Here is a 22,757-nt window from a genome sequence, read left to right on the forward strand (position 1 = left end):
ACAAGTCATACTATTTTGCAAACAAATCATATATTTTGCAAACAAATCATACTATTTTGCAAACAAATCATACTATTTTGCAAACAAATCATACTATTTTGGTGATTTGGATAATTGGCGGGGCTTGTAGTGTACATGCCATTTTTTTAGGAAGAGGTGGTAAAACTCCCCAAAAATAGTTGTAAGAAGCATTGTAAAGAGAACAGTTAGCTAGATTCTTCGCTAAAGGCATACAGACACACACACGCATACAGTCATCTTGTTACTTATAAAATAAGAAAATAAAAAATTTCTAGACATTTATTATTTGTATATTAATTTTTACATATTCCATCGGTATCTGTTTCATCAATAATTTCTAATATCCAGTTCTTTATTTTTGGTATACTTGTATGTACAGCGAACCTAAACAAGGATGACAACATCATTAAAAGCAAAGCTCTGAAACGGTAGGATAAACGAACATTAACACTTGTATAGTGTCAGAATATGAATGTATAAAAGTCGAACGAAACCAAAGTCTGCTGTAAAACTGCTTAAATACAGGTTATAGTTTAAGGACATACTAACATTTTTAGGACTTGTTTATTGAGATGCTTCGCTTGTAACAATGTACTTTGTTGTCCTAGGAATCAGTATTCCAAAAATCAGACCAATGGGATAATTTTATCATATAAAATTTTGATGTTAAAAAGTTAAAAAGCAACATGTTAAATTGACGTACGGACTTTCTGGTAACGATTATAGAGTTGATTCGCTTTCTAACTCTTACCTAACTCCTACAGGAATCATCATGCAAAGTTTGAAATCGATAGGACAATTTTAACATCCCTAAATTAACGAAAAGAGTTCCCCGGTACGTACGGACGAAAGGACGGGCCGACCCTAATAATAGAAAAGATTCGCTTTTAAAAATAAGCAAGGATGACAACATCAAGTTATGCACAACTAAAAAAACTAGAAAAAAACTAACTAAGACATGTTTAGAAATGAAAAAAGAATAACCTTTTCATTATTAGAAAAAGAAATAGTGGTTAAACCTATTTAAAGATAGGTATTCCTATATATCATACTAATGTCTAGGACCTCGTCCTCAAGAGTTGGTAGGGACCATCTATTTTTATTTAAATTTGGATGTATTTTATATCTGAGGGTCTCACATTCCCCATTACCGCATAATAGCTGATTCTCTGAAAATTGTGGACTGAATAATCCAGCTATTTACGCGATCTTGGAGGCCATAATCACAACTTAGTACTTAGCGGTAGGATAGGTTATGATTCCAGATAGGTTACTTCTTTTGCTTAATTATAACTTATATTTCTAGGAAATTATGATTGAAATAGATATGTAAATTCAAGCTATAAATAATTTACTTTCACGAAAGAGTTGACTCCCTTATTGTAGATAGGCTTTGCTTACAGCACGACATTACCTGGGTGTTTGACCAGCGTAGTACACCCCACAATTACTCTCATCTCTCCCTACTACTCCTAAAAATTAAGATCTTCTAAACCGATTAATATCCGCTGGATTAGAACCTGCTCTTAAATATACTGGAATATCATGTATATTATTGTATTACAGACAATGTTACAAGAATATTAGAATAAATTCAGGAAAAAAATAAAACCAGTTAATTAACCCGGGTCTTCATCTCTTCGGAGCTAACAAAACTGGTTTTCATCTTATAAGTTTTCATTTAAATATCCGCGGAAAGTTGTCTATAATACAATGCCAATACAAATGAATAGCTATTACAGGGATAAGGGATAGGAAACCTGGCCATAAATTAGGTCTCGGCCTTGTTTTGAAAGGGATCATGCAACTTTTACCATTTGCCTAATTTAAAGACCTTACTGGCGGACGGCTCATATTGGCTACCGCTCTAAACCAATAGTGTTCTGTGATTTGGGCTTGTTTTGTATCAACCAATCACCAATTGGCGGCGCCAATTGGTGATTGGTTGATACAAAACAAGCCCAAATCACAGATGGCGGAAATTTTAGAAGCAGACAATTCTAGAAAAAATAATGATTTCGTCTGCTACGAAAAAATAAATATAAATGGTGTTAGATCACATTAGTTTAATTATTAAATCTGCTTAGAGTTAAACATTAAAAAGGGCCATATAGAAAAAACAAAAATAACGGAATTATTTTTTTTGGAAAGAAGGTAGCCACGAATTTTCATTTGGTAGTTTATAAATTAGATGTTGTATTTTGAATTTTAAAAATTTAGTACGGAATTGATACAACACCTTAACCCTAATTTTTGTACAATACAACACAGTACAGATATATTTTAATTAGCAATGAAATTTTCAAATAAAATTTTTACTCATTAATAAAAATGCAAAATAATACAAACTAAAATCTGTCTGAGGGAAACCCAACGATAGCTTTCTGACAGTTCAAATTACCAAAGTAAAAGAGAAAAAATTTTGGGAGAGAAAAAACTTCATTTTAACAAAAGCCATTAATATATAGGTTTATAAAAAGTTATGTATTTTACCTTAAACTAGCTACCTGAATTTGATTCTATACTTTATCTACACACACACACACAGCTTTTTCATAAGCGTTTAGGACAAACCACTGCGTCATCTCAAAACTGGTTTATTAGGCCTAGGCTTGAAATAGGCCTGAAATGATATTTTCCTACGTTTCCCATCCCTTATCCCTGAGCTATTAGAAACTCTGCTACAACCACAGCATATGTATCTCCATTATACTTTAATCATTTCCATACGCTGCCTCCAATACCTCCTGTTTACACAAGTCTCCAAGATATGTAATTACGTGTAAGTATAGTATTTGAATCCCCTCTATACACTCATCTTTTCCAAAAAATAGCTCCATTATCTCCGGTTTACACATATCTCCAAGATATATTATTACCTGTTAAAATAGCATAGGTGTCTCCATTATACATTAACCTTTTCAAAACGCTGCCTCCAATATCTCCAGTATAAACATGTCTCCAAGATATATTATTACCTGTAAGTATAGTATAGGAATCCCCATTACACACTCATCTTTTCCAAAAAATACCTCCAATATCTCCAGTATAAACATGTCTCCAAGATATATTATTACCTGTTAAAATAGCATAGGTGTCTCCATTATACATTAACCTTTTTCAAACGCTGCCTCCAATATCTCCAGTATACACATGTCTCCAAGATATATTATTACCTGTTAGTATAGCACAGGTATCTCCATTATTTATTGATCTTTTTCAAACAATACCTCCAATATCTCCAGTAATAATGTCTCCAAGATATATCATTACCTGTTAAAATAGCATAGGTGTCTCCATTATACATTAACCTTTTCCAAACGCTGCCTCCAATATCTCAAGTATACACATGTCTCCAAGATATATAGTTACCTGTAAGTATAGCATAGGTTTCTCCATTATACACTCATGTTTTCCAAACAATACCTCAAATATCTCCAGTTTACACGTGTCTCCAAGATATATTATTACCTGTAAGTATAGCATAGGTATCTCCTGTATACTTATTTTTTTTTCCAAACACTGCCTCCAATATCTCCTGTTTACACATGTCTCTAAGATTTATCATTACCTGTTAGTATAGCATAGGTGTCTCCATTATACATTAACCTTTTACAAACGCTGCCTCCAATATCTCCAGTATACACATGTCTCCAAGATATGTTATTACCTGTTAAAATAGCATATGTATCTCCTTTATACTTTAATTTTTTCCAAACGCTGCCTCCAACATCACCAGTACAAACGTCTCCCAGGACCGGAGTTATCTAAATTTAATGTTTTAAAGTTAGAATGTTTTTAAGACTATTTTAATAAAAACTACAATATTTTAAGACATGAAGTTATATTTCGATATTTCGATTTTAGCAAACATTTTGTCTAAAAAGTATTGGTCGATCTATTACGAATATGATCAAAAATATATTACGTAAGTGTATAAAAAAAATTACCACAAATTATGTTGAAATTTATCAAGAGGATGAAAAAAAAATATTACTTCTATAGATTCATTACAGAACTATATCATAAAACAGAATGTTAGTCCGTCTAATTTTATAAATCTAAAATGGATAGTCATTTTTTGTAAAAGCCCTAAAAGATTTAGGGTGGGGGGTTGGGGTAATCGACGACGTCATACATCCTTTTTCTGTGCGTTAAAAATATATGGCTATACAGATCTGACTTTTTAAGTCTGGAGGTGATTATTTAAACTGTTCTTAATAATGACCGAATGTGTCTAAATAAAACGGTCATAATTAAGAACAGTTTGACTTACTAAGCGCATTTGACTAAACGGTTACACATAACTTGGCACTTACATCTGGAATCTTTTCATAACCAGGTTCAGCTAAATCTGTCCTTATTTGCCTTGCCACATGGTCTACAAATCTAAAAATAATATTCAAGCATTCGGATGTTTTCATTTAACAAATTAAGCAAAAGCTTTTCTTTAATTAAGATTCATAAACGATAACTCGGATCTTCTATAAAACTATTAATTTTAAAAATCAAATCATAAATCCTGAAAAAAATTTGTACAATTTAGAAAGCATAGCAACTTATATACCAAAATATTTATTTAAACCTGTTGTTTTTTTTATGTGATGTAGAGTCATATTAAAATGATTTTTGACAAAGTTATTCCTAGGACGATCAAGCGAATAACTCTAGTCTAGTTTAGCACGTCGACATCCAATAGTCAAATATTCTTTATCTATGCTAATTTACAAAATACTTACATAAAATGATTCTTTAGGTTTATAATATATATTCCTGATTATTTTAATATTTTATGGATGTTATCATCCTTGTTTAGCTTTAACGAGTATACTTACTGAAAAGAACCATTCGACAGTCTATTCCATTTTTGTGAATAAGTTTGAAGTGTCGGAAATCCGGTACAAAATTCATACTAGATAATAACATTTTTTTTAAAAATAGCTACTCTACATTTTGATGTTTTGTTGCATACTTATCAGGGATCTAAAGGGATAAGACAATAGTCGATAAATTGGTATACATCCCCAATGACGATACACAAAAAATACCCCTTCTTTAGATTACAATTGTTTACAATTGTTTAAACGATTGTACACTCAACTTAATGAACCAATCGATTAAAATTCAATGAAAGTTCCCAAAATTGTTGAATCATCGAATAAGAAAATGTATTTATAAAACTTTGAGGACTAGTGTGATAAACAGCCCATAAAATTTATTTGTGGTTTTTATGCTGTAAAATGAAAAAAATAAGGGAATATGTGAAAAAAAAGATAATTTTCAACTTTCTACATCATCTAACACCTCTCCAAATCCAAGTAAAACAATTGCAATTGATATGAAATATATGTGGATATTATGGCAGGCAAAAAATTATCGTCAATGTATGTTGCCAACATTGACATTACTTATTGGTCAGTTCTTCCATACAATAGGAGCGGAGGGGATGGGGTTTAAGGGATGGATGGGATGTATTGTTATTTAGCCCACTTAGTTTCACTTTATTAGAGTACATAATAATTTAGTAAATAATAAATCTATTACTATTACCTCTTGTACTACTTGAGTGTCAGTACAATCTTGCCTGTAGAAACTATCCACGGCTGCCTCATTCAACCTATAATATAAAGTGGTAAGGTTTTTTGTTCATCTCGGGCTATAAATCTCCAAAGGAGTCGAAGGCCTGGGCTAAAAAACTGGTATTAATCTTATGATTTTTATCTTAATATTGATGGATTGTCTGTAATACGATGCTGTGCATGATTTTTCGAATATGGCCGAAACTGGTTCTAATCCAGTGGATATTAATCGGTTTTGAAGCTATCCTGGAAATATACATTATTATTTCCAGATCGAGATCAGTATAATTGACAAAGAAATATTGCAAAATATTGAAATAATTATCTGCCGATTTTCCAAAATAAAAAAACGTGTTTTTTTAAGGATTTGGGTTAAATCATGAACCAAATATGTCAATTCCTCTTTTCTAAACAAATTAAAAGCAACCAAACAAGTTTAAATTTGAAGTTGCTGAGCCCTGGTCATCGCAATACCGTACATCTATTATCTATATGACCTTATTCTATGACCTAAAATAACCAAATGCTTTTAGGATTTTTAGAATTTTGACTTAAACTATTATGCATTTTTAAAAGGGAATGGATAAATGAATATTAGTGGATATTATGACAGCGGAAAATTGTCGCCAATTAACAAAGACATTATTTATTGGTTAGTTAGTTCATCTAGTAGTAGGAGAGGGGATTGTGTAAAATAAGTGGATGGGAGGGTTTATTTTAGCCCGCTACAAGTTTCACGTTAATAGAGTACATGATAATCTGTTGTAAGATCCAAGTAATGATAAATCCATTAATAAGAGATTTTCAAAACACGTAAACGGAAAGTTTTCATCAATAGAGACCTCTTTGTAGAGACAATCTCATAATTTTTTCTATTCACCAAATATTCTCAATAATGAAATATTTTTAAAATAAAGACCTATTGAAAATGTGAATGGTAAAAAAGTTAGACAAAAGATATTGAGGGAGAGAGAGCGAGAGAGAGAGAGGGAGAGGGAGAGGGAGAGGGAGAGAGAGAGAGAGAGAGAGAGAAAGAGAGAGAGAGAGAGAGAGAGAGAGAGAGAGAGAGAGAGAGAGAGGGAGAGGGAGAGAGATAATCTAAAATAAGCGATATACCAGGAATAAGGTATAACCAACAAGCGAATTAAATATAAAATAATATTTGGGGGGCAAATGGAGAGGTCGTCAATTTTACGATGTGTTGCCCCCCAACGACAGCTGAAAAACACGTATAGGTTTCGTCATTTTTTTCCGAATTAATTTCGTTATTGTGGTATAAGCTGGCGATATACAAACAATTTCATAATTTTGAAATTTTGATAATGATTAAAATTAGTTTATAATGTATCAAAACTGTATAACTATTGAAAATGTGAATGGTTAAACAAAGGAGATAGAGGGAGAGAGGACGAGAGAGAGAGAGAGAGAGAGAGAGGGGGAGAGGGAGAGAGAGAGAGAGAGAGATAACCTAAAATAAACTATATACAAAAAAAATTCATAATTTGGAAATTTTGATAATAATATTTGTTTAGGAATATTTATGAATTAATCAAAAATGTACTAGAATTAGCCTCTAGGGGCTACCTAAGGATTTTGTTGGCTAGAGAGAAAGGGCAGAAAAGCTTATTTTTGTCTAGAATGATTATGTCTAATTACCTGGAATGAAAATCTGGCTGGCTTGGATCCTCAGCACATTGGGGGGTACACCAGCCCCAGCCACTTTCTCAAATAATAAATTAAGGTTGGTTTATTTCCAGAAACAATAGAATGAAAGTTTTATAATAGTTCGATAAAAATGAGGTAACACAGGCCTATCATTGGTCAATTTAAATGTATCCTGGCCTGTCGTTGGTAATTTAGAATGTGTAGTGGTCTATAATTGCTCATTTGTAATGTATGACGTCAATTTTTTATAGGCAATGTATAGAGCTTCCCTATTTTGGCCCTTTAAAGGGTAATGCATCTTATTAATTGCATGTTGGGAGAATAGTATAGTACTTAAATAATTTGCTATTTTGCTGTTTTAGCGATTTGCAATATCCGGCCGGATACTGGAAATTAAAACTATCCGGTTACATAATATCTGGCTGATTTTTGACGCCGGATATCCGGTTATCTGGCTGGATATCCGGTAAATTGCCGGATATCGAACGTTGGACAGATATCCGGCCGAACTGGATATCCGGCCAAAAAAGTATCTGGCCCAACCCTAGATTATACCTGCATTGGTTTCCTGACCTTCTACCCTACACCACCCATGTCTAAAATAATAAAAAAATATTTGTATAAAAATAATGCATTTTCAGGTTTGGGAAAACATCTAGTAGGAGAATGAAAAAAAAAACTTTATAAAACAGCAGTGTATTTTAGAGCTTAAAAAAGTCAAAATACTCTGTAATTACCATACATACATACATACAAATATGACCAAATCATAGAAAGGCTTTTTAAGTATGGCTTTGAAACCTTCACGTTCCGGTGTATGAGAACTGGTTCTTAGCCCTAATGGAAAAAATGCATAGCATCGTATTATAGCCAGTTTTCTACAAATATTAAAAAATAAATCATAATATTTATACCAGGTTTAAAGGAATCCTGCAGTAAATACTACGCTCTAATTGCTGTGTATTTCCTGCAGGCTTTCTTTAATTTTTACCTGAAAGGCTGATTTTCCATGCTGTACTCGTGTAACATATCATTAGTGGAGCTTTGTGGATAACAATTTATAGTCTCAGCTACACAATAATAGTTTATATTACAACTAGTAGCCTCTTGGGGCACTTTAGGGAATGGGGAGTGGGGTAAGTTGGCAATTCGCTTTCAATTTTAATTTTCTGAAGGAAAAGGAAAGAAAATGTTTGGGTTTTTTTTCTTTGGGGGGGGGGTCATTTTCTTTTTGGTATGGTGAATCCCTCCACCCCAAAAAATGATAACCCTTCCCTGGACCTATAGGAAGCTTCGCTGTAACGGATAACCATATCGGTTAAGGAGATCCTTAGCTATAGAGACTTATATTTCATTCAATAATTGCACCTTCAACATTACTTTAAATTTGTAAATGATAAAAATGTATATTTTTACCATTATCTGTGATTGTCACAAATCCTAAAGTATTTCTTTCTGATGTTTGAAACACTGTTTTCCTTAATTAAATATTACAATTATCAGTATTTTTCAATTAGTAGCGCATCGCAGAAAAGAAGGGGACAATGGGCAAACTGTTTATTACACTGGTTCCCATAGTTTTATAACTCTATAATATAAGTTTTTTTTGCGTTGGATTAACAAATTTGGGGACTTTAATTGAATTTGATTGGTTGGCTTTTTAGGTTGAGTGTCCAAACGCCTCAACCACTAATTGTATTCTACAGAAGGTGTAATTTTGTGTATCTCCATTGAGAATATATATGAATTTATCGAATATTGTCTTATCCGTTTAGATCCCTGAGCGCATAAACTATATCTTTAACTTTATCTTATAACATTACTCCCTTAAGTTAAGGAGGGAGGGAGGGGACATTACAATGTAAATGATGCACTGGTATCCAAAGTTTTTTTTAACAACGTTGTCTTATTCACTTTTGGTATAAAAAATGAATTTTGATTGATTGGTTTCCAAACTAGTAGTGTCAACTAAAAAGTTTAGGATCTACTGCAGTTCACGTTAAAATATTGCTGGTAAGCAATATTTCCAAAAATCTATGAATTTCAAAGGCTACTAGCTGCCAAACGGCTGAACGTACAGATCATGCCCGCACACTGTTTTAAGCGGCATGAGAAGGTCTACAAATAATCTGGAATAGCCAAGATCCAATGATGCACAGGAAAAGATTCACTAAAGAAAAAACGCGTAAAATAGGCCTTTTTCGCGCATTTCTCTACACTGCGAGATAATTATGCATCATTGATTTATGGCTATTCCAGATTATTTGTAAGCCTTCTTATGCCGCTTAAAACAGTGTGCGGGCAAGATCTGTACGTTCAGCCGTTTGGCAGCTAGCAGCCTTTAAAATTCATAGATTTTTGGCAATATTCGTTACCAGCAATATTTTACCGTGAACTGAGTAGATCCGAGAATTGTTTTTACTGGCATCGCTGCTAATTATTCTTGTTTTTAAATCTTTTAATGATTAAATTATAAAAAAATGGGAAAACTTACTCTAGTTCTTTGTGCTTTTCCAAGGCATCTTTTAGACTTGTCTAAAACATACTCAATTTTACAGAAGAACTTTTTTAGTTGGTTGTAAGAACGCCAAAGATTTTTTAGAGTAAAACACTAGAGGGGGAAGTGTTTAAATTACTGTATGTCCCCATCCCAAGGACCTTGTGCCGACACTCAAATGGGTCTTTTAAAATCAACCAACAGTGCCGACAATATTAACACATCCAAGTAGCAGAAAACAATTTGCTGGCAGACAAAAAAGGTCCTTGGAAATGGGGTGCAGGTAGTTATCTGTATATAAATTTAAACTATAGATCTATTTATGAAATGTCTTAAATTCACTTGTAAAACCCCAGGACTTTGAACCATGGCACACAACACAGACAAGTTTTGGTTCAGAATATGTCTATAAGAGTTTGAGGAATCCCCTTATTACACCATTCTTCTTCCACTCTTTGAACCGTAATACAATTTTCATACCTGAATAAACTGTCTACAAATTTCGTTCAGCTGTGAGGGATTTTCATATACAATATCACCTTCCTAATTTAATCAGCAACGCATGGATTAATAAATGTCAAATTTTTAATTGCTCCAGCTTTTTTATGATTAGGGTAGGTCAGTCTGTCCGGGACAGTTAGCTTTTAAGTTTTTTGTATATTTGAACATATTAGAATTGTCCGATCGATTTGAAACTTTGCATGTTGATTCCTATAACAATTAGGAACGATTTAGGAAGCGTAGCAACTGTTTAATCAAAATCAGAAAGTCAGTACACGTCTAATTAAAACATGCGGATTTTTTCCTTTTTGACAACAAATTTGTTTATGTTATAGTTATCCTATTCATCTGACTTTTGGAATACTGATTCTTATTACCACAAGGTAAAATGTTATATGCGAATCATCTCCATAATTAAGTCCTAAAATGTAAGTATGTCCTCAAACAATTTACGCCGTTTGCAAAAAATTTACTTTAAATTTTGTTTAAACTTATAATATATTTAAATTATCTTTATTGAGTTTTGACACTCTAAAATTGGTAATTTTCGTTTGTTTAACCGTTTCAGAGCTTCACTTTTATGGATGTTTTCATAACTTGCTTTTTCTTTAAAAAAAACATTTTTCACTAGACAAAAAATGAACTTACATATTGAGTAATGTTTAAACATGGGTTTAACATTCCTTCAATAGTTTCACATGGTTGGTAGATACTGGGCCGTGGTCCGAAGCTGTTTGTTAAACATTGTCTATCTAGAATTAAAAATTAAGATACAGAAAGTGTCATTTGTGACGTCATAAAAATACGTCTAAAAAGGAAGGATGAGAGAAGAAGTTGGAAAGGAAACACCTAGGAAAAAGCCTGATTTAAATGTATTTTTTTGACGTCACACATGACACTTCCCGTATCTCCATTAAAAATAGTCTTATTTTAATAAACTAACAACACATCTAATAGCAAAGAGAAATAAAACAAATCATTTTAAAACCTTAATTTATTTAAAAACCAATAGGTATTCTATTGGAACTATTTAATTATTTTTGCATATTTTCTTTAAAGTTGTGAATTGAAGTTTAGTCAAATGCGCTTATTAAGTCAAATCAAATGTATTAATATGAAATGGTCAAAATTAGTTGACTTAATAAGCGTATTTGACTAAATTTTTAAACACAACTTTACGGAAAATACCTGAAAAAAAATTATTTTCTTTCTAAAATTTATGTTACATTAGGTTCCAATGGTCTAATTATAGTATGGAAACAAAATAAATAGTTTATATTGGACTTATTTTACCTATTTTATTATTGGAACATAGGATATCTATGTGTTCCAACTGTTCTAATTAAAAGCACTTAATTCAAATTTACAAAATTTGATTGCAATTTAACCAAGCTTAAATTATTTTTCCTAAGTTTTAGATTATTTAATATGTGTATATTGGAACAACTATGAAAATTCTATAAATTAATAACGCAAATGCAAATATTATTAAACAATTTGACAGACCAACACTCAAAACTTATAAAGCAGATTTGCTTATGAAAATTGAAAAAAAAAACTCTCTTTCTCCATGTCGGGTAGCAGATCCCCATCCTAAATAAAAAAAATAATTTTATTATATTATAAAAAAATGACAATATCCATAAAATAATAATTTAATATGTTGAATTATTGGATATAGAATAAACGTCGATATATTTGAAGGGGAAAATTTCTCGTCAATTTAACTTGTAAATAGGGACCTCATTAGTTGGTCAGTTTATTCATCTAGTGGGAAAGAAGGGGATGGGTTAAAGAGGTGTATGGATGGTATCGTTGTTTAGCCAACTGCGAGTATTACTTTATCAGATTACAAATAATCTGGTGCAACATCCAAGTAATATTATATCGATTGTTGAATGTATAAAAAAAATATACGATGTTCCAAGTTGACTAAGTTTTAGGAAAATGGGACAATTCTTTCTTTTAATAACTCATTATATTTTTTTTAACCTGAAACTCTATTTTTCCGATCCATGGTGAGTGGATTCTTTTCATCATATGGACATTTCACTTTTAAATCATCTAAAATAATACATTCAATAAAGTAACAGGATCTCTGTCTGTGTGTATTAAAGGATCTTGCCAACTGCTGAACCGTTCGGGTTCTCCTTAACAGGGTAGCTTCTCATAGGTCCCGGGAAGGCTATAACTATTTTGGGGAAGGGTACTACCATCCTCCCCAGAGAAATCGATAAAAATAAAAAAATATATAAAAACGCCACCCTGCAGACATTTTGCAATTAGCTAAAAACATAACTATCGGCAAAAATTTTTTTTTGGTAAATAGCTGATTTAAAATAGGTTAGGAAGAAACAATTGTATGTGTCCCTTGAGGCCTCTAGGGGCGTAGCCGCTTATACATATAATAAAGTTAAAGGATCAGTGTCTGTGCGTATCGAAGGATCTTGCAAACTACTTAACCGATATGGCTCTGCTTAACAATTTAGCTTCTCATAGGTCCTGGGCAGAAGGATTATAATATTTTTAGGAAAAGGAAGTTTTACTTTTTATTTTGAAACTAAATTAAAAATGGGGGGAGGGGGTTTGAATTCAACACTCCACAAAGTGCCCCTAGAGGTCTTTAGGGGTGTAACTGCTAACTTGTATAAAGGACAAATAAAATATTTGCTTTAATAAGTTTATCTTAAAATAAAATATAATAATAAATAGCAATGAATAACTGAAAGACTATAGATAGTAACAAGGGTAATTTTGATTACAATTATTATAGAGAGATATAGAGAATTAATAATTTGAAACCGTAATGAGGGGGGGGGGCGGGGGCATTATGACAAACCTTTGTGGAAGCTTTACCTGCGGTACCCTAATGCTGCAGGGCTACCCAGTAATACACAAAACAAAAGAAAAATACCCCTCCACCAATATTTTTAATTTATTTCAAAATTTTGTGAAAAATCCTCCAAAATCGCAAAAAAATCTACAAAAATTAAATAAAATCATAAAAGGGTTATAAACATAATATTAATTTTTGTAGGTTTTTTATGCGATTTTGGAGGATTTTTCACAAAAATTTTTGCGATCCTTTCTGATTTTAGTGAGCTCAAAAGTTTTTTAAGAATCCACTTCTGTTCTCAACAAGGCATTTTAAGGGGAAAAATATTACCATCAACGTCGCAAAAGTCAACAGCATGAGCTGTAGTAGCATCTGGTAGACAGATAGGATGTGCTTTATCTCCATTTTCATTAGGATCATTCTCATCAAACAGGTCTTTACCTAGATACAAATAGATGGTGATCTGGGATCTTAAGAGATAGGACAATAGACAATAAATGAATATACACCCAAAATGTGTAAAACTGATTTACCCAGAGATCTAATGGATAAGAAAATGGCCAATAAATTATCATGATGATACAATAAATTACCCATTCTGTAGGTTACAATTAGTGGTTGAAATGTTTGGACATCAAACTTAATGAAACATCCAATCAAAATTCAAATGTAAGTCTCCTCCCCGTTTTTTACAAAAAAAATTTAAAATTTTTTTGATATACCCCAAAGTTTCAAGCCATTGCAACGACTGGCACCCATTTAATGAAACTTACTTGTTTTCAGTAGAGCCACATTAACTTGATGGTTATTTTGTTTATACTGATCATGGATAATAATCTTGGATACTGGGTCTTTTCGATTACTAGCCATCTCCTTGGAACCTAGTTTATAACACTATTCTAATAATGACACAATTAAAACAAAAGTAGAACGTTATAACATATAATCTAATTGTTAAATTTTTAAAGAGCAACCTCTGAAATAACCAGGAATCTAAATGAATAAGACAATAGCCGATAAATTTGTGTATCATCCCTTATGATGATACACAAAATAACCTCTTCTGTAGATTACAACTAGTGGTTAAATTGTTTTGGCACTCAAAGTATTAACCTAACCAAATTAAATTAAATAATAGTCCCCAATGTTATTACAGCAACGAATAAAAACGTTACTATAAATCTTTGGGGACTTTTACAATAAACATTCCAATGTCCCCTCCCTCCCCAATAATAACTAACATTAACTTGTTGTTAAACATATAAATATGAAAATAAAAATATTTATATAAATATATTCATAATTACCATGATCCACAAAAATTTCAATTTCTCTAATCGTTGGGTCTAAAAGATAAAAAAAACATAGTTAATTCAATGACAACATCCATAAAAGCGGTAGGACAAACGGACATTAACACTTGTATAGTGACAGAACTAAATAATCAGAATATAAATGTATAAGAGTCGAAGAAAAATTACAAGTATACTTGTTGAAAAACTGCTTGATACAGGATAATGTTTATGGACATCGGACATACTTACATTTTTTTTAGGACTTGATTATAGAATTGCTTCGCCTATAATATTGTAATTTGTTGTCCCAGGAATCAGTATACCAAAAAACAGAACAATCGGAAAATTTAATCACATAAAAATTAGTTATTAAAAAAGTAAAAAAATCAACAAGTTTTAAATGGACGTACGGACCATCTTGTAGTGATTATAGAGTTGCTACGCTTTCTAAATCGTACCTAACTACTACAGGAATCTCCATGCAAAAGTTGGATTCGATAAGACAACTCTAACATGCCTAAATTAACGAAAAAAGCTATCCGTTCCGGACGGACGGACCGACCCTGATTATAGAAAAGCCTCGCTAGGAAATTCAAGGATGACAACATCTAATAGTAACAAAGCCCCAAAAAAAATTGTAGATGTACAAAAAGAAAAAGTAGAAAAATAAATACATTGATTGTGAAAAAAGTTATTGACAGACAGACAGACAGACGGTCAGACAGACGGACAGACAGACGGACAGACAGACTGACGGACAGACAGACTGACGGGACAGACAGACGGACAGACAGACGAACAGACAGACGGACAGACAGACGGACAGACAGACGGACAGACAGACGGACAGACAGACGGACAGACAGACGGACAGACAGACGGACAAACAGACGGACAGACAGACGGACAGACAGACGGACAGACAGACGGACAGACAGTCGGACAGACAGACGGACAGACAGACGGACAGACAGACGGACAGACAGACGGACAGACAGACGGACAGACAGACGGACAGACAGACGGACAGACAGGCGGACAGACAGACGGACAGACAGGGACTTACCTTGATCTAGGGTGAACACTTTCTGGTTACTGAGCAAAATAATTCATAAAGTACTATCGGCTGCGCTATTAAAAGGGCAAAGAAAAATAGCCTAAAACCAACTAAAAATAGAATAGCCTAAAACTATCTAAAAAAGAAATATCCTAAAACCATCTAAGATGAAATAGCTTAATACCATCCAGGTACCAATATAAAGCTCTACTTAAAAGGAGAATTAATTTTGTTTAGTAGTACAGAAATCCTAGGCTTCAGACAAAATCCACTTTACTACTTTATATAATGGGACATTATGTAAATCATGATAAAAAGATAACTTTTGTTTTTAGCACTGTTCAGAACCGGTTTTTACACAGCGGAAACCAGAATAAAACTGTATTGAAAAATAAATCATAATGCTAAGTACATTATTTTGTTCCCTGTCACATTGGATAATTGAATCACAAAAACAGCTGGCTGCTGTTATCAACCATCTAAAAAAGTCAAAAATATTTCTCATATTCATTCGAATCCGATGTATAAGAACCGGTTCTCATCCATACGAAAAAACTATGTCCAGCATCGTATTATATCCAGCTTTCTACGAATATAAAAATGTACAATCATAAGATTCAAACCTGTTTTTTTAGCCGGTGCCTTCGGGCCTAAAAAACTGGTTTTAATCTCATAATTGTACATTTTTATATCCGCGGAAAGCTGTTTATAATACGATGCGAGAAAAAAATTTTTCAGCATACCATTTATCTCTTTCTTCTTGCCATCATGTTTTTATATTAAAACTTTAGTATTTTAATCATTTAACCGTTATAAATGCCGCCATTAAGATATTTTAGCAGGACAGAGCAACTTATATAGTAGCTATGCTCCACCAATTTTTGTTTAAAAAAAGCCTTTAGAAAGTGCTTATATAATAGTATTATCAAATTATAGATAAAATTTAAAATATTAAAGTTCAATATTTTAAAAATTGCTGCTCAAATCAAAATGATTATTTTAAGTGAAAAACTATATTTTAAAATTTTTTAAGTTCAAATTAAAATATTGGTTTTGCAGTAATGTTAGATAATAGATATTAGATAATAGTTATTTATCGCATAGTATTATAGACAGTTTTCCCGTGGACATTAAGATAAAAAATAAAGGCCTGGACTAAAATAATGTGTATATTAATATTTTGTGTTAATCTTTTATTGTGTTGTTGTCAAGTTACCCCTTCCCAAATACATCCAAGCAGGGGAAATGAGACTCTGTTTAACCTAACCTAACCTGTTTCCTATTTAGAGAATGAATCTGATTGTGTAACTAATTTTAGTTTAAATATCTTTGACAATTTATTGAAATCCACACAACTATTCAAATACATTTTTCTGATTTGGTTTCTCAGAAGCAAAGCTTTTATAATATTCTATATTTTTAAAAATTTTTTAGTGTTATTTTAATGTTCGTTTAAAATTGTTTATAATACGATGCTGAATACATGATTTTTCAGTATGGCTGGTTCAGAACCAGTTCTAATCCTGTTTATATTATATAATAATATATTATAATTTCTAAGCCATACTGGAAAATAATTACCTTTTATTAAGAATTGTACCAGTGCATTCTCTTTTGGCGCCAGATGTTTCTGACCTAATCAATCAATCAATCAAAGGGAAAAGTAGCTTATGCAATATTGGGGTATAGTCCTTTTCGTGGCAACGCACCTAAAGGGGCGATTCTTTGTATTTTTCACAGTAGTTTTCTTCTTTTTCTAGCCCCTGCGGGGGGCTCTAACCCTGCCGGGCCGATTGCTTAACCCTGTGGAACAATCACCCAATCTAATATAACCTAACCTAACCTATCAAAAGCCATTTTAAAAATACGACGAATCGCCCCTTAAGGGGTGTTGCCAGCTTGTGCAATATATTGCGTAAAATTGTTTCCAGTCAAAAGCTATTATTAAGTCTACTGTTCTTAATATTGACAGAACGCCTAGTATAATAAAACGCATATTTGATAACAGTTAGACTTAATAATCGTTTTGCTTGGAAGCTTACTCACAATTTTACGCAATATTTCACAAGCCACTTTCTCCCTTAGTTATAGCCTTCTGACGGATGCGACCCTAACATCTAGGAGATCTGTATTTAAAGAGGACGGGAGGTGTCCGAAAAATAACCTTGAGACATCCCAAGAAAAAAAATGAAATTATCTTGAACAATATTAGGGTCCAAGTAAAGCTACCCTAAAATGAAGAACCCAATTGGTTCAGTGGTTATCGAGATCTTAAGGGACAAACAGACAATAGACCTTTTATTGAATGCAACATCTATAAGTAACGAATATAGGGGGAAATGTAGATTAATTAGATTTACAATACAATATTATCCAAACCATTTATGTACGAAATAGGTTATATAATTTTTAAGTCTACAATTCTCTTACTGTTAGGGATGGACGAAAGAACGGAGGACAGATTGATAAATAGAGTTATTGTGGTAGGGGTGAAGCAGTTCAACCCTACTGAGCGAGTCCGGTCAAAAGAGCCCCTAGCCTTAAGGATTCTATCAATAAAGTACTACAAGTAGTTACAGTTTGAATGTTTTATTTGAACTGATTATACACAACAAATTAATGGCTTTATATACAAACAGATTACAATATAGGGTTAGGTAGAAAATGGGTGTGGAGAAGATGGGGGGCTGCAGCCAGGTGAATAGCAGATGGGCAGGCCCCTGTAGGGGGTAAGGTAGACGTCCCCCGTAAAAGGTAGGTTAACTGGAACATGAAGGGGGGGAGGGGCAACTCCCTCCCCATATCGGCTGGTGATAACTTTGACCGCGTTCTCTGATGGTCAGACAATAGAAGAATGGGTGGGCTTAAAAATGTGATGGTTAGGGGATTAACCACCTGGGTGTTATCGGCAGCCCCGGAGCATAGCGTGCTCTAGGAAGTGACAGTCTGTCTGTCCGACTACCACATTATTACCATAAAAAAGTATACAATGTTTTAACAATAGTCGCTTTGCCCCTAGAGGAGATGGGAAAGTTTTACTTTTTATGTTAGATTGGGTTGTCCCAATCTCTAAGAAAATAGCTTAGTATCACCACACAACCAGTAGCTATATTTCTGGAAGATTAGAGCAGAATCAGTTCATTGGTCACCGAGATCTTGAGCTTCAGATGGACAGATAAACAAACATTCTTCTAATTTGTATTATATATATAAAAGGTTTTTAACCTCAAAACAACATGAACCAGCCAAGGTCTGTGAACTTCTAAAATAATAAACATTAGTTCAGAATCTTTTTTCAGAGAATTTATTTTTTTCACACACTTTATTCTAATGGAACAGTTATTTATTGCATCGCATTATTGACAGCTTTTTATCGATATAACACCAGTTTTATTAGCCCCAAGGGGCCGAAGTCTCAGGCTTAAAAAACTGGTATTAATTTTATTTTAATAATACGCTTTTATAAATGATTAATCAGCATGGCTGAAAAACGGTTCTAATTCAGCGGATATTAATCGGTTTTGAAGCCAAACTGGAAAATAGTCTACTTACCATCCTTGTTAATTGGGATTACTCTTGGTTGAAATCTAGAAGATTTCTCCACAATACCACAGAAACAGTTGCTTGTCCTGTTAAATTCAAATTGTTGAAAGCGAAGCTTTTTTAAATTATAAAGGGTCGGTCCGTCCTTCCGCTCGTAACAGTTAGCTTTTTCCATGTAACGGTTAGCTCTTTTCGTTAATTTAGATATGTTGGAATTGTACTATAGATTTCAAATTTTGCATGATGATTCTATGATCCTATAACAGTTAGGTAATATTTAGAAAGCGTAGGAACTCTATAAACCTTAACAGAATTTAGACTCAACCATTTATTTTTGCTTATTCAATTATGACACTCTACAAGTATTAATGTTTGGTTTTACTACCATTTCAGAGCTTCGTTTCTATGGATGTTATCATCCTTGTTTTTATTATAGATAGAAGCGGTAAGAGTTCTATTATTTTGTTTTAATATTATGATGTAGCAGCTATATATCCCTGTTCTGAGCAGGAGGGAGGGGACATTGATTTGTTTTTTCACAAGTGCCCAAAGTTTTATAATTACATTTTCTTTAATTCTTATTGGTTGGTTCATTAAGTTTAGAGTATAAACATTTAAACTACTAATTGTAATCTACAGAGGGGGTAATTTTGTGTTTCATCCATCAATTTGTTGGCCATTGTCTTATCCCTTTAATTCCTGGTGCTGAGCATAAAGGTTGTATATATTTAAACTGGTAAGATCAATATTATAGAATTCCTTTCTTACTTGAATTCTCCAGGTTCATGTATAATAGGGTCTCCAGGTGTAGTGTAAACCACCTTTACTATATAATAAAGAATTATTGAAAAAACAAATAAACAAGAATGTTAACATCCATAATTAGCGAAGAACAGAAAAGGGCAACGTGAATTATAGAGCAAACGGCCAGTGTTTATAAAGAAAGAGAAAAATAAAAAATAAATATGTCTTTTATGGCCTGACCGACAGACTGGCGGACCAAGTAAATTGTATACTGGGGGTATTAATATATTATTATTTAAGGGGTATATTGGAATAAATCAGCAATCTATTTTAAATAGCAACGGAGAATACAGAATGACGACAGACGAACGCACATTATAGAGTAGATTTCAAACAATTGAAATTCATAAACAAAAATATAAAAGATTTCCAGGAATCATTAAAATTTGTCCTTAAAAAGTTAGGTATTATACAATAATAGATATTACTATATGCCTAGTTGAAAAAAAAAGACTATTTCGGAAAGTTTATTACTAAGAATTTATGATTTTAAATGAGTAACTACTATTTTCCAATCATCTAACATCAATTCTTATAATAAAGTAAAAATATCTCTGTGCATCTGTCTGTCTGTATGTCTGTCTGTACCGATATATCTCGGTAACCAGTGAACCGATGTGGTTCACCTTTACAGGGTAGCTTCTCATAGGTCCAGGGAAGGTTTCTAACTATTTTGTGGAGGGTACCACCAAAAAATGAGGGGTGTCGACTTCCTCCCAACCCACCGTAAGGGTCACTAGAGGCCTCTAGGGGCGTAGTCGCTAGTTATCTATATAAAGTAATGTATAAAAACCTACCACCATCTCGTTTATTAACACACCATGTTCCATTCCTTATCTCAATATTAGAATTCAGACATCCATCTACTTCACTAGGAGAAAAAAGTTTCTTTCATAAATTATTTTTTTAAACCTTGCAGCATGACTTTCAAAAATTAATATCCACTTGATTATAAGCGGTCCCAGCCGGTTACTGAAAAATCATGTGATAATTTTTAGCATCGAATTACAGACAATTTTCCACAAATATCAAATAAAAATCATAAAATTACTTCCAGTTTTGTTAGCCTCAGCCTTTGGCCCTATGGGTCTATTAAATCTGGTTTTAATTTTTCATTTTATTATCCGCGGAAAGCTGTCTATGATACGATGCAAAAACTTATATAGATCCAACTATAATTTTTTCCAAATGACAATCCTATCCAAATATAAAAAGTAACTTGATGCCTGTGTGTATTGACAGATCTCGCTAACTGTGAAGCTTATTCAGATTTAGGGAACGTTCATCACAAATTTAGGGGAACGGCGAGGGAAGTTAATGTAAATAACATAAACTGTTATAAAAGGTTTAGGTTTAGTTTAATGAGCGAGGATGGTTTGATCACCTACCCCCCCCCCTCTCCACTTCATCCATTAACAAGGATGACAACATTCATAAAAGCGAAGCTCTGAAACGGTAGGACAAACGGACATTAACACTTGTATAACGCCAGAACTGAATAATCAGAATGTAAATGTATAAGAGTCAAAGCAAAATTGTAAGTAAATTTGTTGTAAAACTGCTTGATACAGGATAATGTTTATGGACATACTTACATTTTTAGGACTTGATTATAGAGTTGCTTCGCTTATGATATTGTACTTTGTTGTTCCAGGAATCAGTATACAAAAAATCAGACCAATCGGATAATTAGGTCACATACAAATTTGTTTTTAAAAATGTAAAAAAAATCAACATGTTTAAAATGGACGTACGGACATTCTAGTAATGATTATAGAGTTGCTACGCTTTCTAACTCGTACCTAACTTCTACAGGAATCACCATGCAAAGTTAGAAATCGATAGGACAATTCTAACATGCCTAAATTAACGAAAAAAGCTATCCGTTACGGACGGACGGACCGACCCTAATTATAGAAAAGCTTCGCTTTTAAAAATGAGGAAATGAGCAGAGATAAGCGTATTTTCTTGTAAAAAAAAGCTGAGATTTAAATTTTCAATCTATGTTCAAATATACTTTTTAAAAAAAATATACACACCTCAATAAAACGAAATAAACAACTGCAAAAACTAACAATGCAAATGTTGTTCGCCATTTTTCAATAGAGATTTCCATTTTTAAGCCCTGTAAAGTCAATATTAATGTGCAAATAATTATTAAGTTCATTTTGAAATTAGAAATATGTATTAGTGTTGGCCAATTTTGACTAATAGTTTCGCGAGTGTTGATGTAAACTTTCTAGTCTTATAGTTTTTTTTAACGCTTTAAAGCTTTTCTATAAATAGGGTCAAGCCGTCCGTCCATACATTTCGCTAATTTAGGCATGTTAGAATTATCGTATCGATTTCAAAATTTGTATGGTAATTCATGTAGTAGTTAGGTAGTAGGTACGCTTTAGAAAGCGTAGCACCTCTATAATTCATTTTAAACATGTTAATTTTCAACTTTTAAACAACAAATTTTTTTGTGATATAAATTATTTTTTATCAAACTTATTTTTAATTACAACAAATCGAACATGTGATTATTAGAAATCTGCAAAAGAACTAAATGTAAAACTTTTACACGATATTCATAAAATGTTAAATCATCCTTTTATAGTCTCAATTTCAAATATTTCTTAAGAAAATATTTCAGTACCGAAGCTACTCTATAATTACAAACGTTAGTATTTCTCTAGCATTTCTAGTTTAAGTTAAATGACTTTTTTTGGGAAGATTCTTTTACTAACTTTGTCATTCTGGCTTTTAATAAAACAATAAGATATGCTGAGTATGCTAACAATTAAAGAGCATGTGCATTAAGCTTAAGTGTCGTACATCCTTCAACCAATCAAAGCGCAGGTAGTTCAATCTACCTATCACGGATGCCAAAATTAATTAACTTAAATTGTATTTGCGCTTTTAGATAAAGAATTATACAAAAAACGAATTTTATACAAAATCCTTAAAGTTTAAT

The 22,757-nt window shown here is 32.6% G+C and overlaps 1 protein-coding gene across 3 annotated transcripts; it reads right to left on the bottom strand.

Moving 5' to 3' along the window:
- Positions 1–284: 284 nt before the first annotated feature.
- On the bottom strand, positions 285–21,926 carry LOC145334500 (uncharacterized). Of its 3 annotated transcripts, none has more exons than XM_080180151.1 (27): positions 21,838–21,926; positions 20,596–20,669; positions 19,763–19,820; positions 19,004–19,080; positions 18,677–18,713; positions 17,033–17,086; positions 15,877–15,930; positions 15,461–15,489; positions 14,407–14,445; positions 13,873–13,980; positions 13,430–13,540; positions 12,256–12,327; positions 11,827–11,856; positions 10,912–11,015; positions 10,243–10,305; positions 9,760–9,800; positions 8,682–8,743; positions 8,257–8,335; positions 7,821–7,861; positions 7,257–7,323; positions 5,572–5,638; positions 4,857–4,933; positions 4,341–4,410; positions 3,709–3,788; positions 3,394–3,410; positions 1,436–1,493; positions 285–405 (listed from the first exon to the last, which is right to left on the bottom strand). In XM_080180151.1, the coding sequence occupies exons 1-27, from the start codon at positions 21,912–21,914 to the stop codon at positions 315–317; spliced, it is 1,737 nt and encodes a 578-aa protein (XP_080036277.1). In that variant the 5' UTR covers positions 21,915–21,926; the 3' UTR covers positions 285–314. The 3 variants fall into 3 exon arrangements, with proteins under 3 accessions (XP_080036277.1, XP_080036204.1, XP_080036121.1); XM_080180078.1 differs by lacking the exon at positions 3,394–3,410 and adding an exon at positions 3,493–3,509; XM_080179995.1 differs by lacking the exon at positions 3,394–3,410 and having other exon boundaries at positions 3,692–3,788.
- Positions 21,927–22,757: the final 831 nt, after the last annotated feature.

The sequence above is a fragment of the Acartia tonsa genome, chromosome 1 (assembly GCF_053477335.1).
Source record: "Acartia tonsa isolate MP-2025a chromosome 1, ASM5347733v1, whole genome shotgun sequence".
Lineage (NCBI taxonomy): Eukaryota > Metazoa > Arthropoda > Copepoda > Calanoida > Acartiidae > Acartia > Acartia tonsa.

Coding starts and splice junctions, on each gene's coding strand:
- LOC145334500 (XM_080180151.1), bottom strand. CDS start 21,914: ATGGAAATCTCTATTGAAAAATGGCGAACAACATTTGCATTGTTAGTT. Junction 15,490..15,876: donor TCAATTATCCAATGTGACAG/GGAACAAAATAA, acceptor TATTTTGCTCAG/TAACCAGAAAGTGTTCACCC. Junction 9,801..10,242: donor TTTGTAGACAGTTTATTCAG/GTATGAAAATTG, acceptor AGTATGTTTTAG/ACAAGTCTAAAAGATGCCTT.